This window comes from Dipodomys spectabilis, unplaced genomic scaffold (assembly GCF_019054845.1).
Source record: "Dipodomys spectabilis isolate Male_0828 unplaced genomic scaffold, ASM1905484v1 ptg000174l, whole genome shotgun sequence".
Taxonomy (NCBI): domain Eukaryota; kingdom Metazoa; phylum Chordata; class Mammalia; order Rodentia; family Heteromyidae; genus Dipodomys; species Dipodomys spectabilis.
In genome coordinates this window covers 7240926-7262952 of record NW_024870851.1, presented here as the reverse complement: position 1 = coordinate 7262952, position 22027 = coordinate 7240926, and the positions used below count along the sequence as shown (strand labels likewise).

General features: G+C 38.5%; 1 protein-coding gene across 3 annotated transcripts in view; it reads right to left on the bottom strand.

Moving 5' to 3' along the window:
• The window catches only part of Stk39 (serine/threonine kinase 39), a 263115-nt gene that overhangs the window by 140837 nt on the left and 100251 nt on the right, over positions 1 to 22027 (bottom strand). For all 3 annotated transcript variants that reach the window (XM_042694158.1, XM_042694159.1, XM_042694160.1), the window contains exons 6-10: positions 21751 to 21860; positions 21429 to 21530; positions 19704 to 19837; positions 10913 to 10961; positions 10743 to 10808 (exon numbers count right to left, since the gene is read on the bottom strand). In XM_042694158.1, coding sequence (XP_042550092.1) covers positions 10743 to 10808; positions 10913 to 10961; positions 19704 to 19837; positions 21429 to 21530; positions 21751 to 21860 — 461 coding nt within the window. The remainder of the gene's footprint in view (positions 1 to 10742; positions 10809 to 10912; positions 10962 to 19703; positions 19838 to 21428; positions 21531 to 21750; positions 21861 to 22027) is intronic.

The following is a 22027-nucleotide window of genomic DNA, read 5'->3' as shown; positions in this document are numbered from 1 at the left end:
CAGACTTATCATCATGACAAAACATCTGTCAGAAATAACCTATGGGCAGGAGAATCATTTCGGATCACACTGTCAGAGGTTTCCTGCTATCATGGCAGGTTAGAGAAACAAGTTATATCAGGAAAGGCAGGAAACAGGGAGGGAGAGAGATAGAGAAAGAGAGAGAGGGAGAGAGAAAGGGGAAGAGAGAGGGGGAGAGAGAGGGAGAGAGAGAGGGAGAGAGAAGGAGAAAGGGGGAGAGAGGGGGGGAGAGAGAGAGAGAGGGAGGGGGGGGGACATTAGTACTATCTGTTTTTCTCTGTTGTCTCCTTTAAGTCCATCCTTGCCCCAGACGATGGGACGGTGATGCCCATCAGGGCAGGTCTTCCCCCTCTTCATTAATTTTCTCTAGAAACCCCACACATACACATCTGAAGGAGTACTTTACTAATCTCCTAAGTGTTTCTTGATCCAATCAAGTTGACAATCAACATGAGCCAATATATCCAGGGACTGTGGCAAGGACAAGTGGGAAGAAGAAGGAGCAGTCTGGGGACTCTTTTTGGCACGTGTATGAAAATAAAGTGGAGACAAACTAGCTCATGTACACAAGTGTTTAAAAAAAGTCAGCACCTTTCAGGCAAAATATACAGACCTCAAACACGTCACTCTAAATATACAGACCTCAAACATGTCACGGGATATAAAAGTAAGCCACTGAGTCCTGCAATAATACTTCCAATAACAGAGAACAAGCAGTTCTCTATGAAGCTGTTTAAAAAACACAAACAACATTTCCTTGTTTTACTTTACTGAGACTTAAACTCATGTCTTCATGGTTACTCATAGCTGATGCTCTACCACTGAGCATAACTGCTGATCAACTATTTACTGGTTAAGTAGAGATGGAATCTCAAAGGATTTGATATTTCCTAAGTGTATATTTTTAGCTACCAACCAAAAGTATCTCTGTAGTAAAGGAGCACTATTCAAAATATGGTTTTGGTTTGGTTTGGGTTTTATTGTTTTTTGAATCTCAATTCACCTACTACATAGAAATTAGTTCTGTATACACTCTGAAAACATTACAGAGTAGAATAGGAGAAACCCTTCTTAATAGAGACCCAGAAACACAACAAATCAAAGAAAGGTTGGACAAATGGGATTATATAAAATTGCAGAGCTTCTGCATGACAAAGGACATAGCTAGCAAGATAATAGAAAGCCCATGGATTGGGAGAAGATCTTCACTAGTCATACAATGGACAAGGGTCTCGTATCCAAAATATACCTGGAACTCAAAAAATTAAATCCCCCAACAACAAATCCTCAAAGAAACAACTGCCCAAGAAATAAGTAGGCTAAAGACTTAAAGAGAAACTTCTTTGTAGAGGAAAAAAGATGGCCAATAGATACATGAAGAAATGTTCAACCTCTCTAGCCATAAAAGAAATGCAAATCAAAACAACATTGAGATACCACCTCACCCCAGGTAGAATGGCTATAATCAAGAACTCTAATAACAACAAATTCTGGAGGGGATGTGGACAGAAGGGAACCCTACTGCAGTGTGGTGGGAGTGTAAACTTGTTCAACCACTTTGAAAAGTAGTATGGAAGCTCCTCAAAAGACTCCACAAAGAGCTCCCTTAGGACCCAGCAATCCCACTTTTGGGCATTTACCCAAATGATCACAAACAAGACTATACTAAAGCTACCAGCTCAACTATGTTTATTGCAGCATAGCTAAGATATGGAAGCAACCCAGATGCTCCTCAGTAGATGAATGGATCAAGAAAATGTGGCATATATACACAATGGAATTCTATGCCTCTATCAGAAATAATGACATTGTCTTATTTGTTAGGAAATGCAAAGACTTGGAAAAATTATATTAAGTGAAGTAAGCCAGGCCCAAAGAAACATAGATCCCATGGTTTCCCTTATTTGCAATAACTAGTCTATGTCTGAGACAAGCAGAAACGGTCAGATAAGTTGATGTTAGGTGAAATGAACCCCAAGATAAGTATTCAAATGTTTTTTTTCTTTCTGGCTATTGTTTCTAACATATTTATAAGATATTTCTTTGTTGCTTTGTATGTCCCTCCCCCCAGTATAACCTTTGTTTTCACTGTATTTGATGTTGGTATAATTTGTGGAGGGGAAGGGAATAAACAAATCATTTAAACAGGGATACAGGTGGACCCATTGCAACAATGAGATGTACAAGACGCTATGTTGAAAAATGCACTTTACAACTTTGGCGTGAGTGGGGAGGGGGGGGGAAGAGATGGGAAGGGATGGGAAGGGGAAACTAAGGAGGAGGCAACAATGCTTGATAAGAAATGTACTCATTACCTTGCTCATGTAATTGTAACCCCTCTGTATGGTATTTTCACACACAAAAAAAATTCCAAAAAAATAAAGAAATTAGTTCTGTATGATGTTTTCTCTCCTTGTCCTTTCCTCTGCTACCACATATGTGAATTCAACCCCAGCACAATCACCAACAGTAGACAGAGTAGAAAGAAAGAAATCTGTAGCAGAAAAGATTGTTTCTTCTTCTTCTTCTTCTTCTTCTTCTTCTTCTTATTATTATTATTATTATTATTGTGAAAATACCATACAGAGGAGTTACAATTACATGGGCAAGAAAATGAGTACATTTCTTATCAAGCATTGTTGCCTCCTCCTTTGTTTCCCCTTCCCATACCCCCCCCCCTGCCCCGCCACCCCATCCTCCTCCCCCACCAAAGTTGTAAAGTTCATTTTTCGACATAATGACTTGTACATCTCATTGTTGCAAAAGGTTTTTTACAGACAAGTAAGCAATTCCTGTGGAGTCTGAAATAAACTATTCTCATAGCACCACCTAGTGACCAAAAGCTCTGTTCTGACAAAGAAATGCTATATTCTAAACTGACTAAAACTCAACACATTTAAGAGGGGTAGGGTAGGGCTGAGGACAGGAGGGTAGATGAATGAAGAGAAGAAAGGGGTGGGAGAATGCTGTTAAAATTTCAATGTATCTCCTACAAAATTTAAGAAAGTGAGGGAAGAGGTGGGTTGGGAAAAATGGGTGAGACAGCTGTAAAAGGATGACAGTGATCAAGATGCACTGTATGCATAAACTGCTTTGCTGAACAGCAACTCCTTTACACAACTACTTAAAAATGCTAAAGATATTTTTAAAGCACACACTTAAAGCATAAATGGATTACACTCTGGGAACACCTATCGAGTTACAGTCCCAGTTAAACCAACACATTTAATCTCCCTGACCCTCTGTTCCAACAGCAAAACAAGAAAAAACAACACCCTCAACCACCACTACTGCCTCACTATGAGCATACCTTGGCTCCTCAGTAAGATGTATGGCCAACACATGTAGCTGTTCTAAACAAGAGGCTGTAAGAGGATCCCAGCTGTAAGAGGAATGGACCCCTGGTCCCGCTGGAATCATCAGGGGTATTCTACACTAGATTAGGAGGTGTGGTAGTTATTGTGCAAGGTTGGTTTACCCTTCCTTCAATTAAAAAACCCTCATGCTCCTTCCTACTTCTCTTTACCTAACTCTAAGGGGGACCACAGACATAGAAAAAAAAAAAACTCTCTGAAAATCACCTGCTACCACATACATTAATTTGGTAATACTCAAACTGCATGAATGTGATCACTACATACTGGAAGCTCTCCAATCCTATCGTCAAAACTGAGACATCTAATTTTAACATGAATTATGTAAAATACATTAAAAGTGTAATACATTGATATTGTAAATGGAAGTCTTAAATGATGAAATTACTTTAAAAAAAAAAAAAACACACTTCAAATTCCGTGACCAAGAAAATAACACCCGAACTGACAAATGGACCTAGTATCTATAACTAGTTCAATAGCCATCTTAAAATACCTCTATTCTCTTTAGTATAAATCCAGTATCTTCCAAAAGCCAAAGCTTAAACTTGGATTAAGTAAAATTCCTTACTGCCCTCTACTGGCACAGTTGGAGAAATTAAAGTCTATCTGCCAAAGCATTAGAAATTTCTGGTTTCTTGATCATATACAACCTTCCACATCTTATATTTATAAGTCTTATAAATCTCCTCCTGGCACTCCAGGAGGAGAAAACAGTTTTGCAGACATTCAGGAATGCTTCCCTGCTTCGTCAAGTAATGGGAAAATGTCAATAGTAGTGAACTTGGAAGGTGACTTTGGTGCCTGCCACTATACGGCCATGTGTGGGGCCTTAATCAAGGGCCATCCTTCCTGGGGTTCCATTTTCATGTCTGCAAATTGAAGCTAGAGCTTTTTGTTATGACTTTTGCGATGACATAACAAAACTTTAATAATGAGAGTTACATGTTCATTATTATGTCTCTATTCTAAATAATAAAATTGATTATAATGAAGACAACATCCCTTTGTTCAGTCTTTGGTCTTTACCACGGTGTTATATACTTCCTTTGAATAATTTTTCCTCCTAGATACAGGTAGGTATTACCTTTGACCTTTTTTGTTCACAGATATCCCATCCCTCCCCACCCATTCACTCCATTTTGGCTCTGATGATTCTTGTCTACTCCTACTTCATCCTCCTGAGGTATAATGGAAGAAAGTACACAGAAGCAGAAATAGGAAGGGGTTTACTCCTGCCTCTTACTGGCTATAAGACCACCTCTCACACTTTCACCTGCTAAGGTTCAACAATAATATCCGTCCTCCATTTTCTCAACAAATAAGAAAACAGGAATTGGGGCTTGGGAAGTGGTTCAAGTAATGGAGTACTGTCTATCATGCAGAAAGTGGTTCAATATCTAATACTGAAAAATATTAAAAATAAAAGTGTGACAATTGCAAAGGAAGAGAGATTTTTCTAGACTAAAGAAGACTACAGGGAGATATAGTAACTAAGTAATTTTGTATTTGTTCCTGTGGGGAAATGGACATATTACTAAAATTTTATTAAAATCTAAGAACTAAGCACCAGTAGGATAACAATGTTAATTTCATGCTTTTGCTCACTGTATTGCTATTATGCATGAGACTGTCTGTGTGAGGGAAACACACATGAAGTGCAATTAGAAGTAAAAGGTACTTTCAGCAAGTTACACTAAAATGTCTCAAGAGAGAGAAATATATAAAGAAACTCCTACTATTAACTCACTGTGTTAGTCTGAAATTACTTTAAAATAAAAACTAAATTCCCTAGCCAGATGCTGATGGCTCATACCTGTAGTCCTAACTACTCAGGAGGCTAAGATCTGAAGATCTCAGTTCGAAGCCAGACCAAGCAGAAAAGTCCACATGAGACTCTTTTCTCCAATTAACCACTCAAAAACCAGACGCAGCCCTATGGCTCAAGTAGTAGCCTTAGCCTTGAGCACAAAGAAGCTCAAGTCCCTGAGTTCAAGCCCCATAACTGACTCCCCCCCAAAAAAACCCTAAAAACATATAGAATGAGTTATTAGGATACTATACTAAATAAATATTTCTACCTTTTGATTTCTAAGTACATAATAGGAGCCTTGGGTCTTAAAATGTGAGAAACTCTGAGGCCCCAAAATAATGTCTTAATCTTCCTAATTCTCACAGTTTATATGGCATTTTTAACTTTTTAGTTGCATAATTAATGTTTTTAAAAAAGCAAAACCTGGAGTGGCTTCATGCCAATAATCTTATAATCATAGCTATTCAGGAAGTTGAGATCTGAGAACTTCAGTTCCTCCCTTCCCTGCCAAAAATCTAAAAGACTCATGTCTAATTAACCAGGAAAAAGTCAAAACTGGAGATATGGTAGACCACCAGCCTATGAATGAAAAAGTTGAAAGCAAAATGCCCTGAGTTCAAACCCTAGTACCAGCATTATAAAGAAAAGCAGGCAAATTTCCTCCAGCAATTCTACTTTCCATAGAAACATAGGCAATCACAGTGAGAACTGTGTGTTATATTTCCTCACATCACCCCTTCTCCTCCCAGCAGGTTCTTTGGCAAGGGGCTGGCCTTTAGAGACATTTCTGTAGCTACTTAGCTCCTTGCCCTTGGTCCTGCAATACGTGGATTTTAGGAAATCATAGAAAAGTATGAGTGAGAATGTGGTGACTCAGGGTTCTTATCACCTCAGCCAGGTCTGAGAATTAAGTGCTGCTAAGAAGATGCACACAGCCCTATAGATATACATTCAATTTTAACAGAATGACAGATGTCCTTCCCCCATCCAGCCAATCTAGTAGAGGATGAAGCACCATTCAGTTAAGCATTCGAATGCCCCCAAAATGACTGGAAGACGCCCCTGGAGAGCCACATGCAAGACAGTACTGTCTGTGAAGCCTTTCTTTCTCATACACAAAGAAGTTCAATAGGTCCACTATTCTCTAGGACTGTCATTAGCATATTCTCCCTTAGTATAGACAGAGCCTCCTGGGGTCCATGAATATCCAGTCAGATCTCTCATTACCCTTCCCCATTTGTATTTTACAGACAAAAAATTACACCAAAGGAAATCAAGATGCCTCCTAAACAACACTGTCAGCAAAGGAACCGAGAATGGACCAACATGCCCTACAGCAAGAAAGTAAGTATCTCTGATTTCTGCAAATTATCACACACAGAGACCAATCATCATTAATAAAGAGCCACAGTGGTCTTCCTTCCACACCCAGAATCAATCTGAATGAAGACAAGATCTTGCCTATCCTATGGAACCAAGTAGGTCTCAACCAATGGCATCACAGTCTACCAGACACTATGTGACAGGCTTTAAGCAATCTTTGCAAAAGAGTAGTACCAATAAGCCAAAGGACTTTCTGAGAACTATTACAGGACCAGCCCTGACTGTGTTAAATATGAACTTGACTCACATTTAAAAAAGGGGGGGGAGAGGGGCGGGGAGAATGGCACCAGTGGCTCTCACCTGTAATCCTAGCTACTCAGGGAGCTGAGATGTAAAAAATCACAGTTCAAAGCCCAGGAAGGGAAGTCCATGAGACTCTGATCTCCAATTAACCACCAGAAAACTAGAAATGGCACTACATCACAAAGTGGTAGAATGCTATCCTTGAGCAAGAAAGCTCAGGGACAGTACTCAGGCCCTGAGTTCAAGTCCCACGACCTACAACAACAACGGCAAAAACACATTAATTCCAGATACTATAAGGAAAGAGAAGAAAAGAATTATGTTTATGAGAACAAATTTAATTTTGGAGGAGCCATCTTTTTACTGGCATATATTATACAATACATAGTAAGAGTTTCATCATGACATTTCATACATGAATATAATATACTTCTGTGATGATCCCCCCAAAAGAATATAAAATGTAAAATTAGAAACTACAGAACAAAATTATTGATTTTTAAGAATAGGGCAAAACTGGAAAGGCAGGCTCTCCCTGTGGAAAACAAAATATAACAATAACTCAGGCAAGTAAGTCATTGAAAGGAGAAATTCCAAAGATAAAGACTTGAAGTAAATTAGTGAGGTAAACGTCGGGTTACTGGAATTCAGAAAGTAGTAGTAAAACAATCAGTATCTGCCATAGGCACTATCCAAGCCAGAGGAGAGCAGAAAGCTGCCCCTTTTACTATAACTACTAGGTTCGAGAAAACAGAAACACTGGCCCCCAAACAAGGAATTGCCCATTGCTTAAAGGTCAAGAAATTGTTACAGGGATATTTGTGGTTTTAATTGTTTCAGGAATGTTTTTGATTTATGCACGTGCAAAGTAACTGCCAAGTTCTGTTTCTGTGTGCCAGCTTGCTTGCATCTTCTCTAATTTTTTGCCTTTATAAACCCTGAGCTATTTGAGTTCGAGGCTTACTCCCAAGTTGACTTAGTCCTGGCTGGTCAATTGAATAAACTCCAGCTTTTAAGCTACTGGTCAGCATCCGTGACTTTGTCCAAGGGGGGTCAGTCCACTTCACTTTGATCATATTTACCTCCTCCAACCAATCAAGTTAACATGGTTACCAAAATGTCCAAGAGCTAAACAAAAGGTCCAGTTGTTATTTAAACGTTAGTCTATCAAAGGATTGTGTGTTTCTGTTTGAAAAACAACAAAGTGAAGGGGCAAAAAAAAATCAATGTACCTACACCAACAAGTAGCCTCTGAATGCCAAATACGTACCACAGAAACCAGGGAAAAATTAACCAGAAAACAGAATAGTAAAAGGGGAAGCAAGAAGCCAAGGACCATCCACAAACAGAAGTTAGAGGGCAAAAAATATGGAAACATATGGAAGACCCCTGTAGTAACTTAGAGAGAGTTAAACACTGTAAAAAGGAAGGACATGCTAAGCTATCACTAAAGGTTTTCACTGCACATTATAACTAAAATAACATTGAATTTCTCTGGTCAACTCTGCATGAGAAGTTTCTAATAAGCAACATCATTGTTGCTTACCAATATCGCAAGGGAAGGGAAAGAGGAAGTTGTCCACTATTAACAGGAATCCTAGGCACAAATGTATAAACAGGCATCTGGGGAGTTAAAGTAAATTAAAATATAGTTTCAAATGACCTTTCTTTGGTATACCCAGGCACATGTGATCATGTAGCCAGTAACCATTTCTAGGCACATACTATGAAGATGAACAACATTGTGATTACATAGTTCTAAGCAGTCAACCTATCAACAAACAAATCTACAGGTAAATGGCAGAGTACACCTGATAACCAAAGTGTAGTTTAAAATGAAATGTATAACAAAAGAATTTCATATCTCCAGAGAACATTGGGGGGGGGGGGCTCAGTCTCCTCCACCATGCTTAAAGAATTACATTATATTCTCCCATCAGCCTTCTGAGAGATGCTAAAGTGTGCAGCAATTTTCCAGGTAAGGAATGGATAACAAAACAAGGCTTAAGATGAAGTACAAATCAAGGACCCAAGAGCTGGGTGTGGTAGATCATGTTGCTAAGTCCACCACTAGGAGACTGAAGCAGGAAGGTTGTAAATTTAGGCCAACCTGGGTTACAGAAATGTGTGTGTGTGTGTGTAAAAGAAGAGGGTAATTTATAGGAAAAAAAAGTGATGCTGTATAGAAAGAGAAACGGGTGAGGAGCCGGGAAGACACGGTGGGCAGAAGGAGGGATCGTATGCAATTCCAATGTGCTAAGGCTAGCAGATTCCAGAAGCAATGCAGAGCCCAGGACCATCCGATTGGAGAGGTAAGGTAAATGACCACAGGTTACTAGTAGGCCACTGAAAAAGAAACTGGAGGAGTGAAGCTGAAGCTCTGGAAAGAAAATAGATCTGGAAGACTCCTCTAGCCATTAGAAACAAATGACAGGATGAGAATAGATGAGACTCCCAGGAAAGAGGGATAGACCAAAGGAAAAATAAATAGTCCTTCACAGATGCTTACTACAGAAGCCAACAGCTCTGAAACAGCTTTTTGTCAGGGTGACTAACATTTGAGGCATGAGATCAAAAGAAGGTTTAGACTCTAGCACCCCACGGAATGCTATTTGGTACCCCCTGAAAACCCACTAGGTCTCAAACTTTGGTCTCCTAGTCTATAACCTGTTAATGAAACCTATTAAATGAAAGCTATCTCTTCTTTGCACTGCCTCTTCAGATGACCATTAGTCCAACTGTCCATGTTCCCTCAGGGACATCTAGCAGGGCAAAAACTCCAAAGTAAACTAAATAATGTCCTCCTAAACCCAGAAACCGGCTAGCCCCTAGAATTCTGCTGGCCATGAGAGAAGTGCAGATAATGGTACAGACTAGGCCCCCTTCTTTGACATCTGCTTTAAAATCTGCTTAGAACAATTCTAAGGTATCAGCTAAAGGTATTTGCTGAAGAACATTTTAGAAAAGGCAACATCTTGAAATAAACATCATGAGTTCAACCTGGGTATAATAAGCTACAATCTCCACTGGACATTTGTCAGTTTTATTTACAGCACACACCACTCAGATTCACTCTAGCTGCAAAGAGACAGAAAGAGAGAGAGAGAGAGAGAGAGAGAGAGAGAGAGAGAGAGAGAGTGCTAATGGGAAAAATTTCCTTTCTAAACCTATGACTATATACATGTTAATTATAAATATGCAGTGTAATTTTTAAAATCAAACTGAATCAAATTAATGGGTACATTTTGCTAGGTTTCACATCATAATGAAATATATAGTGAAAATAAATAAAGCTCTGGGACAATGTAATAAATACACTCACCCATACTTAGCATTTTAAAAAATCTTTAGCCTAGAATGGAGAATTTGTCAGGTAATCATTAACTTACTTTTTTTTTTAAAGCAGACAAAAAGGACCACGGATCTTTTATGAGGAAAGAATTGTATCCCACAGATACTTACACAACCATAACAAAACATAAGTTTTTCATTTTCATGATTTCAAACTGTTTGAAACAAGGGCTTGAAAGTATGGCTCAAAATGGAAGAGCATCTGCCCACAGAGTTTCCACCCCAATGCTGCCCCCTAGTGCTACGGAGGAGAACAGGACACTGAATTCCCTTTGTGTAAAATCCAAAAGATACCTAAGGCTATTAACCTATTCAGGATTTAAACTTTCACAAAAACCTTCTCTCTGGTCTTTCAATAAAGTTGGTAGAAAACTAAAATCACTGAGTTCCACATTGTTTCCTCACCCAACACACTAAGATAACCCAAAGACTAATGCAATTACTGAACTAATCACAAATGGGATATCCTCTGAATAGCTTATCCTGAGTATATAAGAACTATTGTCCTGTTTTTCCTATGGGTTTCATTTCCTCTGGGTGGGCCAGGTGTCGCTTACCTTCTTGGCTCTTTGGGCTATGTCTGGTGTTCTTGTAAGCAGCTTCTCAATCAAGTACTCTCTGTTCTGCAAAACAAATGATCCAAACAGTTTTAACACCAAATAAGATACATGTAAATTCATAGAGATTTCAAAATAGCAGATTTACTTGGTTTTTTTAAGCATGTTACCTTGGCTTTCTGGAAGAATTTGCATTTTAAAAGTTCTGCTGCTGTGGGCCTGAAAGATCAATAATAAATTAGAGTTGAAACAATGACCACTTAATAAATACACTGCCTTGATGATATAACTTAACCTTAGAGTACTTCTGGAAGAACAGAAACAAAGTTAATCATGAACTGGCACCAAATAAAGCAGTGCCAATTTTCCAGTCCTTTCTAAACACCTCTACTACAAAAACACATGAACTTCTGTAATTTTAAGTGCTTGGGCATGATCAATTTTCCATCCTTTAGTGTTACACTTCACTAAATAAATTCAGTATTTCCAGAAGGTGGCAGATTGGCCTGTCTACAAGCTAAATTCCTGTACTTACTAAGAAATCATATAGGCTAGAACATGACTCTGTCAGAGTAACTACAATCCACTGTGCTGTGTGATTTCCCGGGGGGCCCACAGATTCCCTATCTAACTCTGTCTGCCCAGTATGTAATGCAAGATGTGTTAATAGGCTATTGTTACATAGTTCAGTGAAGGTAAACGTAATGGTTACTGATAAAATGCAAATTCATTTAAAAGCATTACTGGATAGATCTGATTGTTACCTATAATATCCCAGAACTTTCACCTATATTTCTTCTAAACTCAAAGTTAGATCTGGAGGCTTGATTAGGTTTCATCAAGTATTTGAGTGTTTATACATTAGACAAACAAGTTTCAGATTTCAGAGCACTTCAGTTTTTTATATTTTCAACTAGAAAATATCTGCAAATATTCCAAAATCCCAAACTCTGAAATCCAAAATATTTCTATAGCCAAGCTCTACAGATTTGGGATCTTCATGTTATGTTTCACAGACAGTATCACACACTTCTGACAGCAACAACTCAGAAGCAAGAACTGACAGGCTATTCCACTGTTACTGCTGAGTTTAACCAGCTGGTCCAAGGTCTCTACTGTACAGCATGTTTTCCCTACTGAAATTAGCAAGTATTCTGTTGGGTAGTACTTTGGCATGGTACTACTATCATGTTCCTGAAAATCTTTCCCCTAAAGGTTTAGCATCTTTGCCTTAAACAATTACTTCAGAAGAGGTTGAAGAATGATGATTTTCTGGTTTCAGCAATCCTCTGTTTAACTGACATTCTTCTACAAATAACAGCCCTCTTGCTGTGTCTCGTATCTATCATCCTAGCTATTTAAGAGGCTGAGATCTGTGAATCCAGACCAACTCAGGCAGAAAATTCCCTAAGACTCCGTCTCTAATTAACCAGCAAAAAGCTTGTCGGGATGAATGGCTCAAATGGTACAATGAGAGCCAAGTAAGCAAGCCCAGTGAGTATGAGATCTTGAGTTCAAACCCCAGACACTACCCCCACCCCCTAAAAAAGATCTAAAGTAAAATGTAGCTTATTTCATCAATAGTTTCTTTTTTAACAAGTTAGGCAACAGCACAAACATGTTCATTGCAGTACTATTCACCATAGCCAAGATATATAGTCAGTCCAGATGCTACTCAATGGACAGATTGAGAAAATCTGGTATATACACACATTGCATATGTCTACAGGGGGCATAAACTGTATTTCTAGGCAAAGAAAATTTCTATTTAAGTTGCTATTGTTTTCCTCAAGTTTCAAGTTCCCTTACCGGCTACAGGTTCTTAACAACCCTGAGTCTACATAACCACTACAATAAACAGCTGTTAATTGCTAATTGCTTTGAATAAATAAGAGTCTAAACAACAGGTGGGCTATATCCTTTGGTAAGCTCATTAAGTTCATGAATTTGCACTTGATTAAAAAGGCAAAGAGCTTAAAGATGAAAAAGGGATCTAACTATTTCTACATTATTCAACACTATCATTTTAATATATATTTTTTTCTAATTAGCAGCAATGTTTTGGCCTCCAGCTATTCCAAATTCCTCCTTTCATTCTCTCAGTGTTCACTGAGCACCTACTGTTTGTAGACAGAGTTTGCTAAATGCTGGGCATATCACACGGAATAGGACAGATGGAAACAGTACACCACCAACCACCCACAGACTAGCCTGCTGTCGGGCTCTAAAATGAGCAATACACTGAAACCTTGGAATTGTATCTGGATGGAGGGAGTGAGACAGGCTACCAAGAGACCATGGTATGGAACCATGCAAACAAGCAGGCTTTGGCGTCAAACTTGGCATGAAATCAAATTTATAAAACAAGAAGCTAAGCAGGGCACCAGTGGCTCATGCCTATAATCCTAGCTGTTCAGGGGGCCGAGATCTGATGATCACATTTCAAAGCCACCCCAGACACTCCAATAAACTACTCAGGAAAAGCTAGAAGTGGTCCAAGTGGTAGAGTACTAGCCTTGAGCATGGAGAGATTCAGGGACAGAGCCTAGTCCCTGAGTTCAAGCCCCAGAACTAGCAATTTTTTTAAAGAAGCTGGTACAAGTACTTAGAAGCTGAGATCAACCTGGGCAAAACAGTAAGACCACATCTTTAAAAAAAATTTATGGAGATGATTAAGAAACTCAAGGACAATGTTTTATGTAAAGCCTGTATAGCTTCATTTCTGGTTAATACAAATAAGCAGGCTCCCAGTTAGTATCTCAGCCACTTCTAATTCTAATCCATCATTTACAATGCTACCCAAGATAATGTCTAAACAAAAACAAACAAAAAACACCTGATCCCTTTTCTATCCACTTTCAGAGATTTTGTATTTCAGAGATACAAGCAAGCTGTTCAGATTCTAACTCTTCCAGTTTAACCACCTTTGTAGTGCCCACCCCCCTTTCTTCCTTCCCTGCTCCTCTTACTCTTTCTTTCTCTCTTTTTTTTAATTGGTCATGGGGCTTGAACTTTGGGCTTGGGTGCTGTCCCTGTGCTCTTCAGTTCAAGGCGAGTACTCCACCACTTGAGCCACAGCGCCACTTCCAACTCTTTCTCTTATCTCCAGCTCTTTCATGAAAGATCACACACTGCTTTTCTGGGTCCAAAATCTCTCATAACCAACTGGCACACCTTGCTCATCAGTCAAGAAGCAATTAGATGCCATCATCTTCAAGACACCCCTCTCAGCTCCTACTAAGGGAATTCATTGCTCCCAACTTGGTGCTCACACACTGTTCTACCCACATTTCCATAATTATCAGTATCTATGTCCTTCCTGCCTCCACTTCACTGAATTAAGTGCCTTTCTAGGTCAGAAACCATATACTATTCATTTTTATACTCTGAATGTCTAAAAAAGAACAGAAAGAACTGCTATAGTCTAAAATAGAACAGAAAGAATTGCTACAGCTCACTTTCATACCATTATCTAACATAAGGTGAAAGTAATGCTATTGGACACTTGGACACAGTCCTACAACCCAGGCATCTACGTGTACTCAACACCAAAGACAAAGTATCCATTCAATAGAGAGAGAGCAGGGGCAGAGAAAAGACGCAATGAAAATAAGACTCAACTAGAGAAACAAAGAGTGAGAACAGTAAAGGTGCTAAGGGAAGACAAAATGCTTCCCTCTCTCTGCTACATGCCCCACGACCGCCATGCTCTTTCTATACATCCAGGGTCAAGTATAGAGCCAAAGTAGACAAAGACTGAGAAGCGATGGATGTCCTTTTGAATTACAGGGCTCAGAAAATGCTTTCTGTTCCCAGCAAGGTCATTTCCATGGTGACCAAAAATGTAAAAGGGAAAAGCATGCTACAGAGAAAACCTCTTTCTCTTTCTCTACACTCCATTTCACCCTTAGCCTTCTTCATACATACAAAACTACCATGATATAAAAAGTAGTTTAAAAAACCCCTTCCTTTTTTTCATAGGTTTAAATATTAAAGCTATAGGTCCTTCCACCTCTACACAGAATAACTCCATTCTAGGTCACTGGTTCTTTTTTGTGTGTTTCAGTCAATGTGTTCACAGCTTTGGTGTAAAATCCCACATGTACCAAACTATATCCATGATAAAACATGGGAAATAGAAGCCGAAAGAAATAAGAAACAAACAAAGAAAAGGAAGTGACAGGAAGTATGAAAAAGAAGAGATGCCACTAGGAGATACTAGGATTGCAGGCTCCCAAGCTGCAATCCTAGCTACAGATGACAAAAGGCTAAGAACTGGAGGATCTAGCCAGGCAAACTAGTTCACTAGATTCCATCTCCAAGAAAACCAGCAAGCAAGCTGAGGTGTGTAATCATCTTAAGGCACAAGATCTTGAGTTCAAACTCTTGTGACCATGTACATGCACGCACACACACACACACACACACACACACACACACACACACACACACACACACACACACACACACACACAAAGCAGAGCTGCCTACTGCCTATTTGATCATAAGGGTGTTTTTTCCCCCTCATTTTGGTTTGATCTATTGTTTCTTTTCATTTTATGCCATAGTAACTACCTGGAAGCATCAATGTTGCCAGCCTTCATAGCCATGTCTTACATGGTTGAATTGCTTGGACAATCATCAAGCAATATAATTCACATTTTAACTAGAAATGCTATTTTACAAGAAAGGTTAAAGTGTTACTGGCAACACAAACAATGGGGCAGGGTTTCAATGATGATCCAATTCTTAATCCTCAAAAACAATGGACTACTCTGCAACTACCAACATTCTCAGAAGAAAATCTCTTAGTTCAGTTAATACATATGGATGATTCAAAGTCCACTAAGACTTAACATAATTCTCAAAGGATTAGGATACTTATGACACAGTTTAAATAGTTCTAACAGCTTGCATTCATACTTGCATTACTAAATTCTACCACATCACTGACCTCAAGCAGAACTGCTTTTCTCACCTTTACATCCCCACAAAAAGTCTTACTTATTTTGATGGATTATGCAAGATCCATTCCCTTGATGTTCAGAGAAAATTGTGTGTTTTTTAATAGGTTCAATCCATAGGAAGAATATAATTTTTAAGGTCAAGGCACATTTTAAAAAAATAGCAAGATGTTCTGCTATGTACATATCAGCAATTCATTGTCTTTGCTAATGCAAATGAAAAATCTCTATAAGGTAAAGAGTCCCAATTGCTAGCTCTCTGAGAAGAAAAGTCCAAGGGGCTCTCAGGGTATCAAAAAGAGAAAATCCCACATGAATATAACAAAGCAATAAAGAATATTGAATTCAGAAACATTACTTGAATGAGGAGGGGTGGGGTCAAGGGGAAAGAGGTAGAGGAATAAAGAGGAGAAGGAGGAGAGGATGCAGTCAAGAATTCAATGTTTATCCTACAAAATTAAGAAGAGTGAGAAAAGGGGGATGTAGGGGAGAGGTGGATGAGCAAGTTGAAAGGGGTGAACAAGATGTATTCATAAACTACGTTGTTAAATGGAAATTCCTTATACAGCTACTTAAAGATAATTTTAAAATATATCAAATGACACACAAAAGGCAGTCTCTTCATAGTAAGCCTGAGCGTAAATGCACAGAGTCAATCAGCCCTAGTTATTATTCTGCTGTAGTGTGATTGCATTCACTTCCATACCAGGGCTTTTGGACCAATGAACTGCTTTCAGAGCACAGGTCCACAGATCTCAGATCTGCCTTCAGGCAACAGAGCTCAATAAAAATTATCCAAAGCTTTCCATTAATTCCTCAACCATCTTGACTCTTCTTTCGGGAACTTCAAATCACTCTCAAATTGCCAAATCCAAATTAACTCTAAGTATTCAAGAGATAGATAGTACTGAGAATGTAAGTCAAACCAAAGCCTGAATTTAAACATGAGCAATTAAAATCTTTCTTCTACTTAAAAATTCCTTAAGAATTTATAGGCATGGGCTGGGAAGGTGGCTCAGTAGTACAGTGCTTGCCTTGGATGCTTGAGGCCCTGGGTTCGATTTCTCAGCACCACATAAGCAGAAAAAAAAAATCCAGAAGTGGCACTGTGGCTCAAGTGGTAGAGCGCTAGCCTTGAGGTGAAGAGCTGAGGGACAGCGCTCAGGCCTAGAGTTCAGGCCCTATGACCGGAACAAAAAAAAAAAAAAGAATTTATAGCAAAAGACAACAAGTGCACACAGAGTAGTAAGTGCTACAAAAGATAACCACCTGCATATTGTAACTATTACATAAAGTGTCATTAGCCAAGGAAGAAAGGCAAATAAATGAATGGCAACCTCAATTTCTCAAGCACAGAAGGACTCCCCAGGAACTATGCTATTTGATTTAAGTGCACAGTCTCATTCTTTCCTGGAAGCAGTCCTGTGAAGGAGATATTATTAACCCATTTCACAGACAAGGGTATTAAATCTAGAGGCAATAATATATCTCTGCAATATACAGTTGTATCTTTTAATCTCTGTTTTATCCAGTTGTATCTTTACAGTTATATCTAACTGTAAAGAGATACAGCAATTGAATAACTACAGAAAGCAGGTACAAAGAAGACAGAGCAAGAAGTCTACAACAGCATGACCAAAGGCCAAGGTGCCTGAAAACTTTTGGAATATACACAGTTTCAGAATTGTGCCATGCAATTAAATGGTAACATATGTTTAGTTACATATCCATATAAAAATAACATCTCGGGCTGGGAAGGTGGCTCAGTGGTAGAGTGCTTGCCTTGCATGCATGAGGCCCTGGGTTCATTTCCTCAATACCACATAAAAAGTAAAAGCCAGAAGTGGCACTGTGGCTCAAGTGGTAGAGCGCTAGCCTTGAGCTGAAGAGCCAAGGGACAGCACTCAGGCCCAGAGTTCAGGCCCCACGACTGACAAAAAAAAAAATCTCATCTAAAAAATAGCAATGTTACTTTTATCTATTCTCATACTTCATAAATCACTTTTCTGATATTTTTTCCTCAAATGCCTGATATATGTATTAATATGTGATATTAATATCCACCTTTTCGTTAAAAGAAAGAGCCATCTGGTAAGTTAACACAATCATTGTCTAAAACTGTTTAAAATGCATACTTGTGAATTAGATTTAAAAGAAAATACCTAAAAGGAGGCCTTAAACTACTAATGCTCTGTGCTTAATCATATTATTAGTTATTGTTATTTACATGAGGAAAAGACTTCATGAAAATCATCTTTTCTTAACAAGGTAGATTTGTGTGACATTATTCATCACAACCACTAGGTGGGATCTCAACTAATCCAAGAATTTCAAAGATTCAGGAATAACCTACAACTAAGTAGAAAGACAACATTTCTTTCACTGGGCTATAAAGGATCAAACTCTGTCTTCTTGGTGATGTCCAAATGTTACCTTTAACAATGATGCCAAATACAAGGGAAAGAAAAGCAAAACATTAGAGAACAAAATCAGAATCTAAAAGCATTATCAGCTTATAGAGAGTAAAGAAATGACCTCAAGGAAACATTGGAGGAAAAAATAAGTTCCATAAATTAAACAAAAAGGACAACTGAAATATATGGTGCATTGAAATAAATAGTGCACTAAAATAGTGAATTGAAATTATTTACAATCTGATTAGTAGCACATAAACATTGTACCTATCAAAGAAACACCATGTAATGTGTTCAATCTAGATGGATAGCCTTCTCAAACAGCAATTTACTATGGAAAGTTTAAAAGACTTTAACAAATTTCACAGAGAAATTAAGATAAAAATAAAAGAATCAGTTCTAACAAGAAATTCCATCCCTGAAAAAGAAACTTTCAAAAGTCCACTTTTATGTTAATTTTTTTTTTTTAAAGCTATGTATAGCTGGGTGCAGGTGGCTTAGACCTGTAATCCTAGCTCCAGGAGACAGAGATGTAAGTTGTGGTTCAAAGCCAGCCTGGGTAGGAAAGTCCATGCAACTCTTATCTCCAAAAAGAAACAGAAGTCGAGCTGTAGCTCAAAGTGGTAGGTACAGTACTTATGAAGGGACAGTACTCAGGCCTTGAGTTCAAACTCCACAATGACCACCACCAAAGTAATCATGTGTGTGTGTGTGTGTGTGTGTGTGTGTGTGTGTGTGTGTGTGTGTGTGTGTGTGTGTTGCACTTGGGAGGACAAAGACCTTTTCAGGTCTATGCTAGGGTATGCCACACACACAAGCAAGGACCCACAAAAGGACCTTACCAAGGTAAGCCCCGTGTGTGAGTCACATCATTAATGTTCTCCTTTAAGTGCTAAAAAAAAAAATAGATAAATAAATACTAGTCTCCACTATCAGTACTGAGGACATTTCAAAGTCACAGAGCTACAGAGCCACTTCAAACAACAGAGACATTTACCATACAGGACAATAACACAAAAACAAAGAAAAAAACACTAAAGTTAATTTAAAGCCATTTGCTTCTGTTTATATGATTAATCTTTCTAGGTAAAAATCTCCTTAATCTTCTTTCCTGATAATCTTTTAAATGCATAACCAACTTGTTCTGCAACTAAAAGGAAGCTCATGCAAAATTCAGTAGCTCTGCCTGGTTCAGACTGGCGCTAGCCAGATGTTCAAGTCCTGCGAGGTCAGCTCAACCTACAGAGAGCAGAATATTAGCTCAGCTTCTGAATGCAGCACTGCCAGTTTCTTCTGAGTTCTATTTTACTTCATTTCCTCAGATGACAGAGCCCACACATAACAGGCACAGTGAAGACTTATTAAGAATTTTGATCTTCCTCCCCCTTTCCTCCACCTGCTTCCCTCCCCCTTGAAGCCATGTTGTATTCTGCTAACAGGATGTGAATCAGGAGATCAGAGAAGGGTTTCTCCTGGAACTAAAAGTACCTTCCCAGTGTTCTCACATAAACTTTCCCCTCCACAAAAACAGCTTTGTCAGGACTCAAACCAGGTCACTAGCTCCTCCACTAACATTGACATACCTTTTGGAAGGATCTTTCTGAAGACACAGTGAAAGTAATTTTCGAAAGGACTTGCCATACTTTTTCATCGTTTCTTTATCCTCTACGCCAGTTTCTAAAGTAGGTGGATCATTTTGCAAGGTCAACATTAACACCTGCAGCATTAAGAAACATGAAGACAGAATCTCAGTTCACCTATTTGCTACCCTGATATTTGTAGTTCTGTACAAACCTATCAGAGGCCCTCCTTCACTAGGTTTTCCATTATTTAACTTTCCAAAAAAATGTGTACTCAAAATATTCATGTCACTTTGGAAATCTATTACTCTTTAACCTTTTTTTGTTATTCCATTGTCAGTACTTATAAAATTTGCTCTCTGTGTTAAGAATGAGCTCCCAAAGCAACCAGGGCAGAGCTTTCCGGGACCTGGCTCTCCCAGTGCCGCACGCACACAGCTCTAGCACAGAAAGAGGGTGGTGGGTGGCAAAAAGAAAAAGTGACAGTCATTTGTGCAGGCCATTCAAAATGAAGGAACTAACTGTATGCAGGGTTTCTAAAATATATTACCAACCCTAAAAATAAAACCACATCACAGGAGGTAACATGATGTCCTTTGAAAGAGAAAGAGAGAGAAAGAGAGAGAGAGAGAACATACAGAGAATTTTGCTGAAAAACAGCTTGGCAGATAGCCAGGAGTTGTGAAGATCCATAATCAGATCAAAGGCCATGCTGCTTTGAGAGGAAGATAAAATAAAATAAAATTTCAAATAAAAAAAGGTAAAAAATAAACATGCTATTTTACAATAACATTAAAATTACTTGCTTTAATAAGAAAATAGAATGTGCAACAATTGATCCACAAAGTAAAATAAATGCATAGATCAACCTTAATTTATGCAAATGCTATACATGTCAAGGCTCTTTTCAAACACTTTCAGATGTCTGAATACATGCAGGATGAAAGTGACAGTTTATTGTTCACAGAGGATAATGGCAAAAAGGACAACATGAAGGGCTGGGAACTCTGGAAAAAAGTTCTACTGGATTTCAGACTGGGATTAGCAAGTTCTCATAAGATTCAGCTAGGAAATAGTATTTGTTTTTCCTGTTTTAAAAAAACCCAAACAGGAAAAACAAAAGAATAGAAAATAAAAACACTGAGTAAAATACAAAGTCCTCAGAGTAACTTCAGTTCTCAGAAGTAAGAAAAATAATTTAGAATGCAAGAGTGAAGGATAACAAAAATCTGGAAATAGTACCCAACATATACGCTGCAGACTAAAAACATCATGACTCACTCACATGAGATGAGCCACCAACATGACACTGTGAGGTCAGGGGAGATAATACTGTAGGGCATTAAAAATTAAAAATAAAAGTCCTGAGGCTCTGTGAGATCCATCTGAGAAGATGATGTCACTAAATCTGTTCTTTGCTATTCTTTGGGGACTAGAATTGTTCTGCTCTCAAGAGTCATGACCAGCATCTGTCAGAGCTCTCAACTTCTATCAACCAATCTAATCACATTCTTCCCTGAACTCTAGCTAAGAACGTAAATCCAGCTTCAAAGCTGGGAAATGCCCATTCTGTTCACTGAGAAAATTAGGCAGTATTCAACTTGGCTGCATTCCTCCATTAATTCTCTGCATGTCTAAGAGAAAAATGAGTAAATTCAAGAGAATTAGACAATCAATGCCACCCAATCAAATTTCAAACCCCCACATATTATTTCCAACAGTAATTACTTTCATAGGAGGATATTTGTGATAAGGTGCTGCTCCTGTTGCTAATTCAATGGCAGTTATCCCAAAACTCCACATATCAGCCTTGAAGTCATAGCCTCTCACCTAAAAAAGAAAAACAGCAAAAGAAACACACAATGATACAGCAGCTATATTACATATCTTATTATATCAGGAAGATAGACCTGTTTATAAATAACTTTCATATTAACTTGCTAAAGGCTTTACACAATTCACTCTACTAAAATTGACTACAATGAAATTTTAATGTGCTATGGGTATGTGTAATAATACTATAACAATCAAGGTAACCTTTTTTTTTTACCTGTTCCATGACTTCAGGGGCCATCCAACATGGGGTGCCAACAAATGTTTTTCTTACTTTATTCCGTGTAACATCACCTCCTGTTGCTAAGAATGCACTTACCCCAAAATCTGAAAGGGAAAAGAAAAATCAACCTTTTTTTTTATATAAGACATTGCTTATAAATTCTGTCTCTTGGAACGTATCTCTTCCTGGTGAGCTTTAGGATGATAATGAATTCTTGCAAACATTCATGGAGCTCTCAGACCTAGGCTAGGCTGCTTTTCCCATCTGCCAT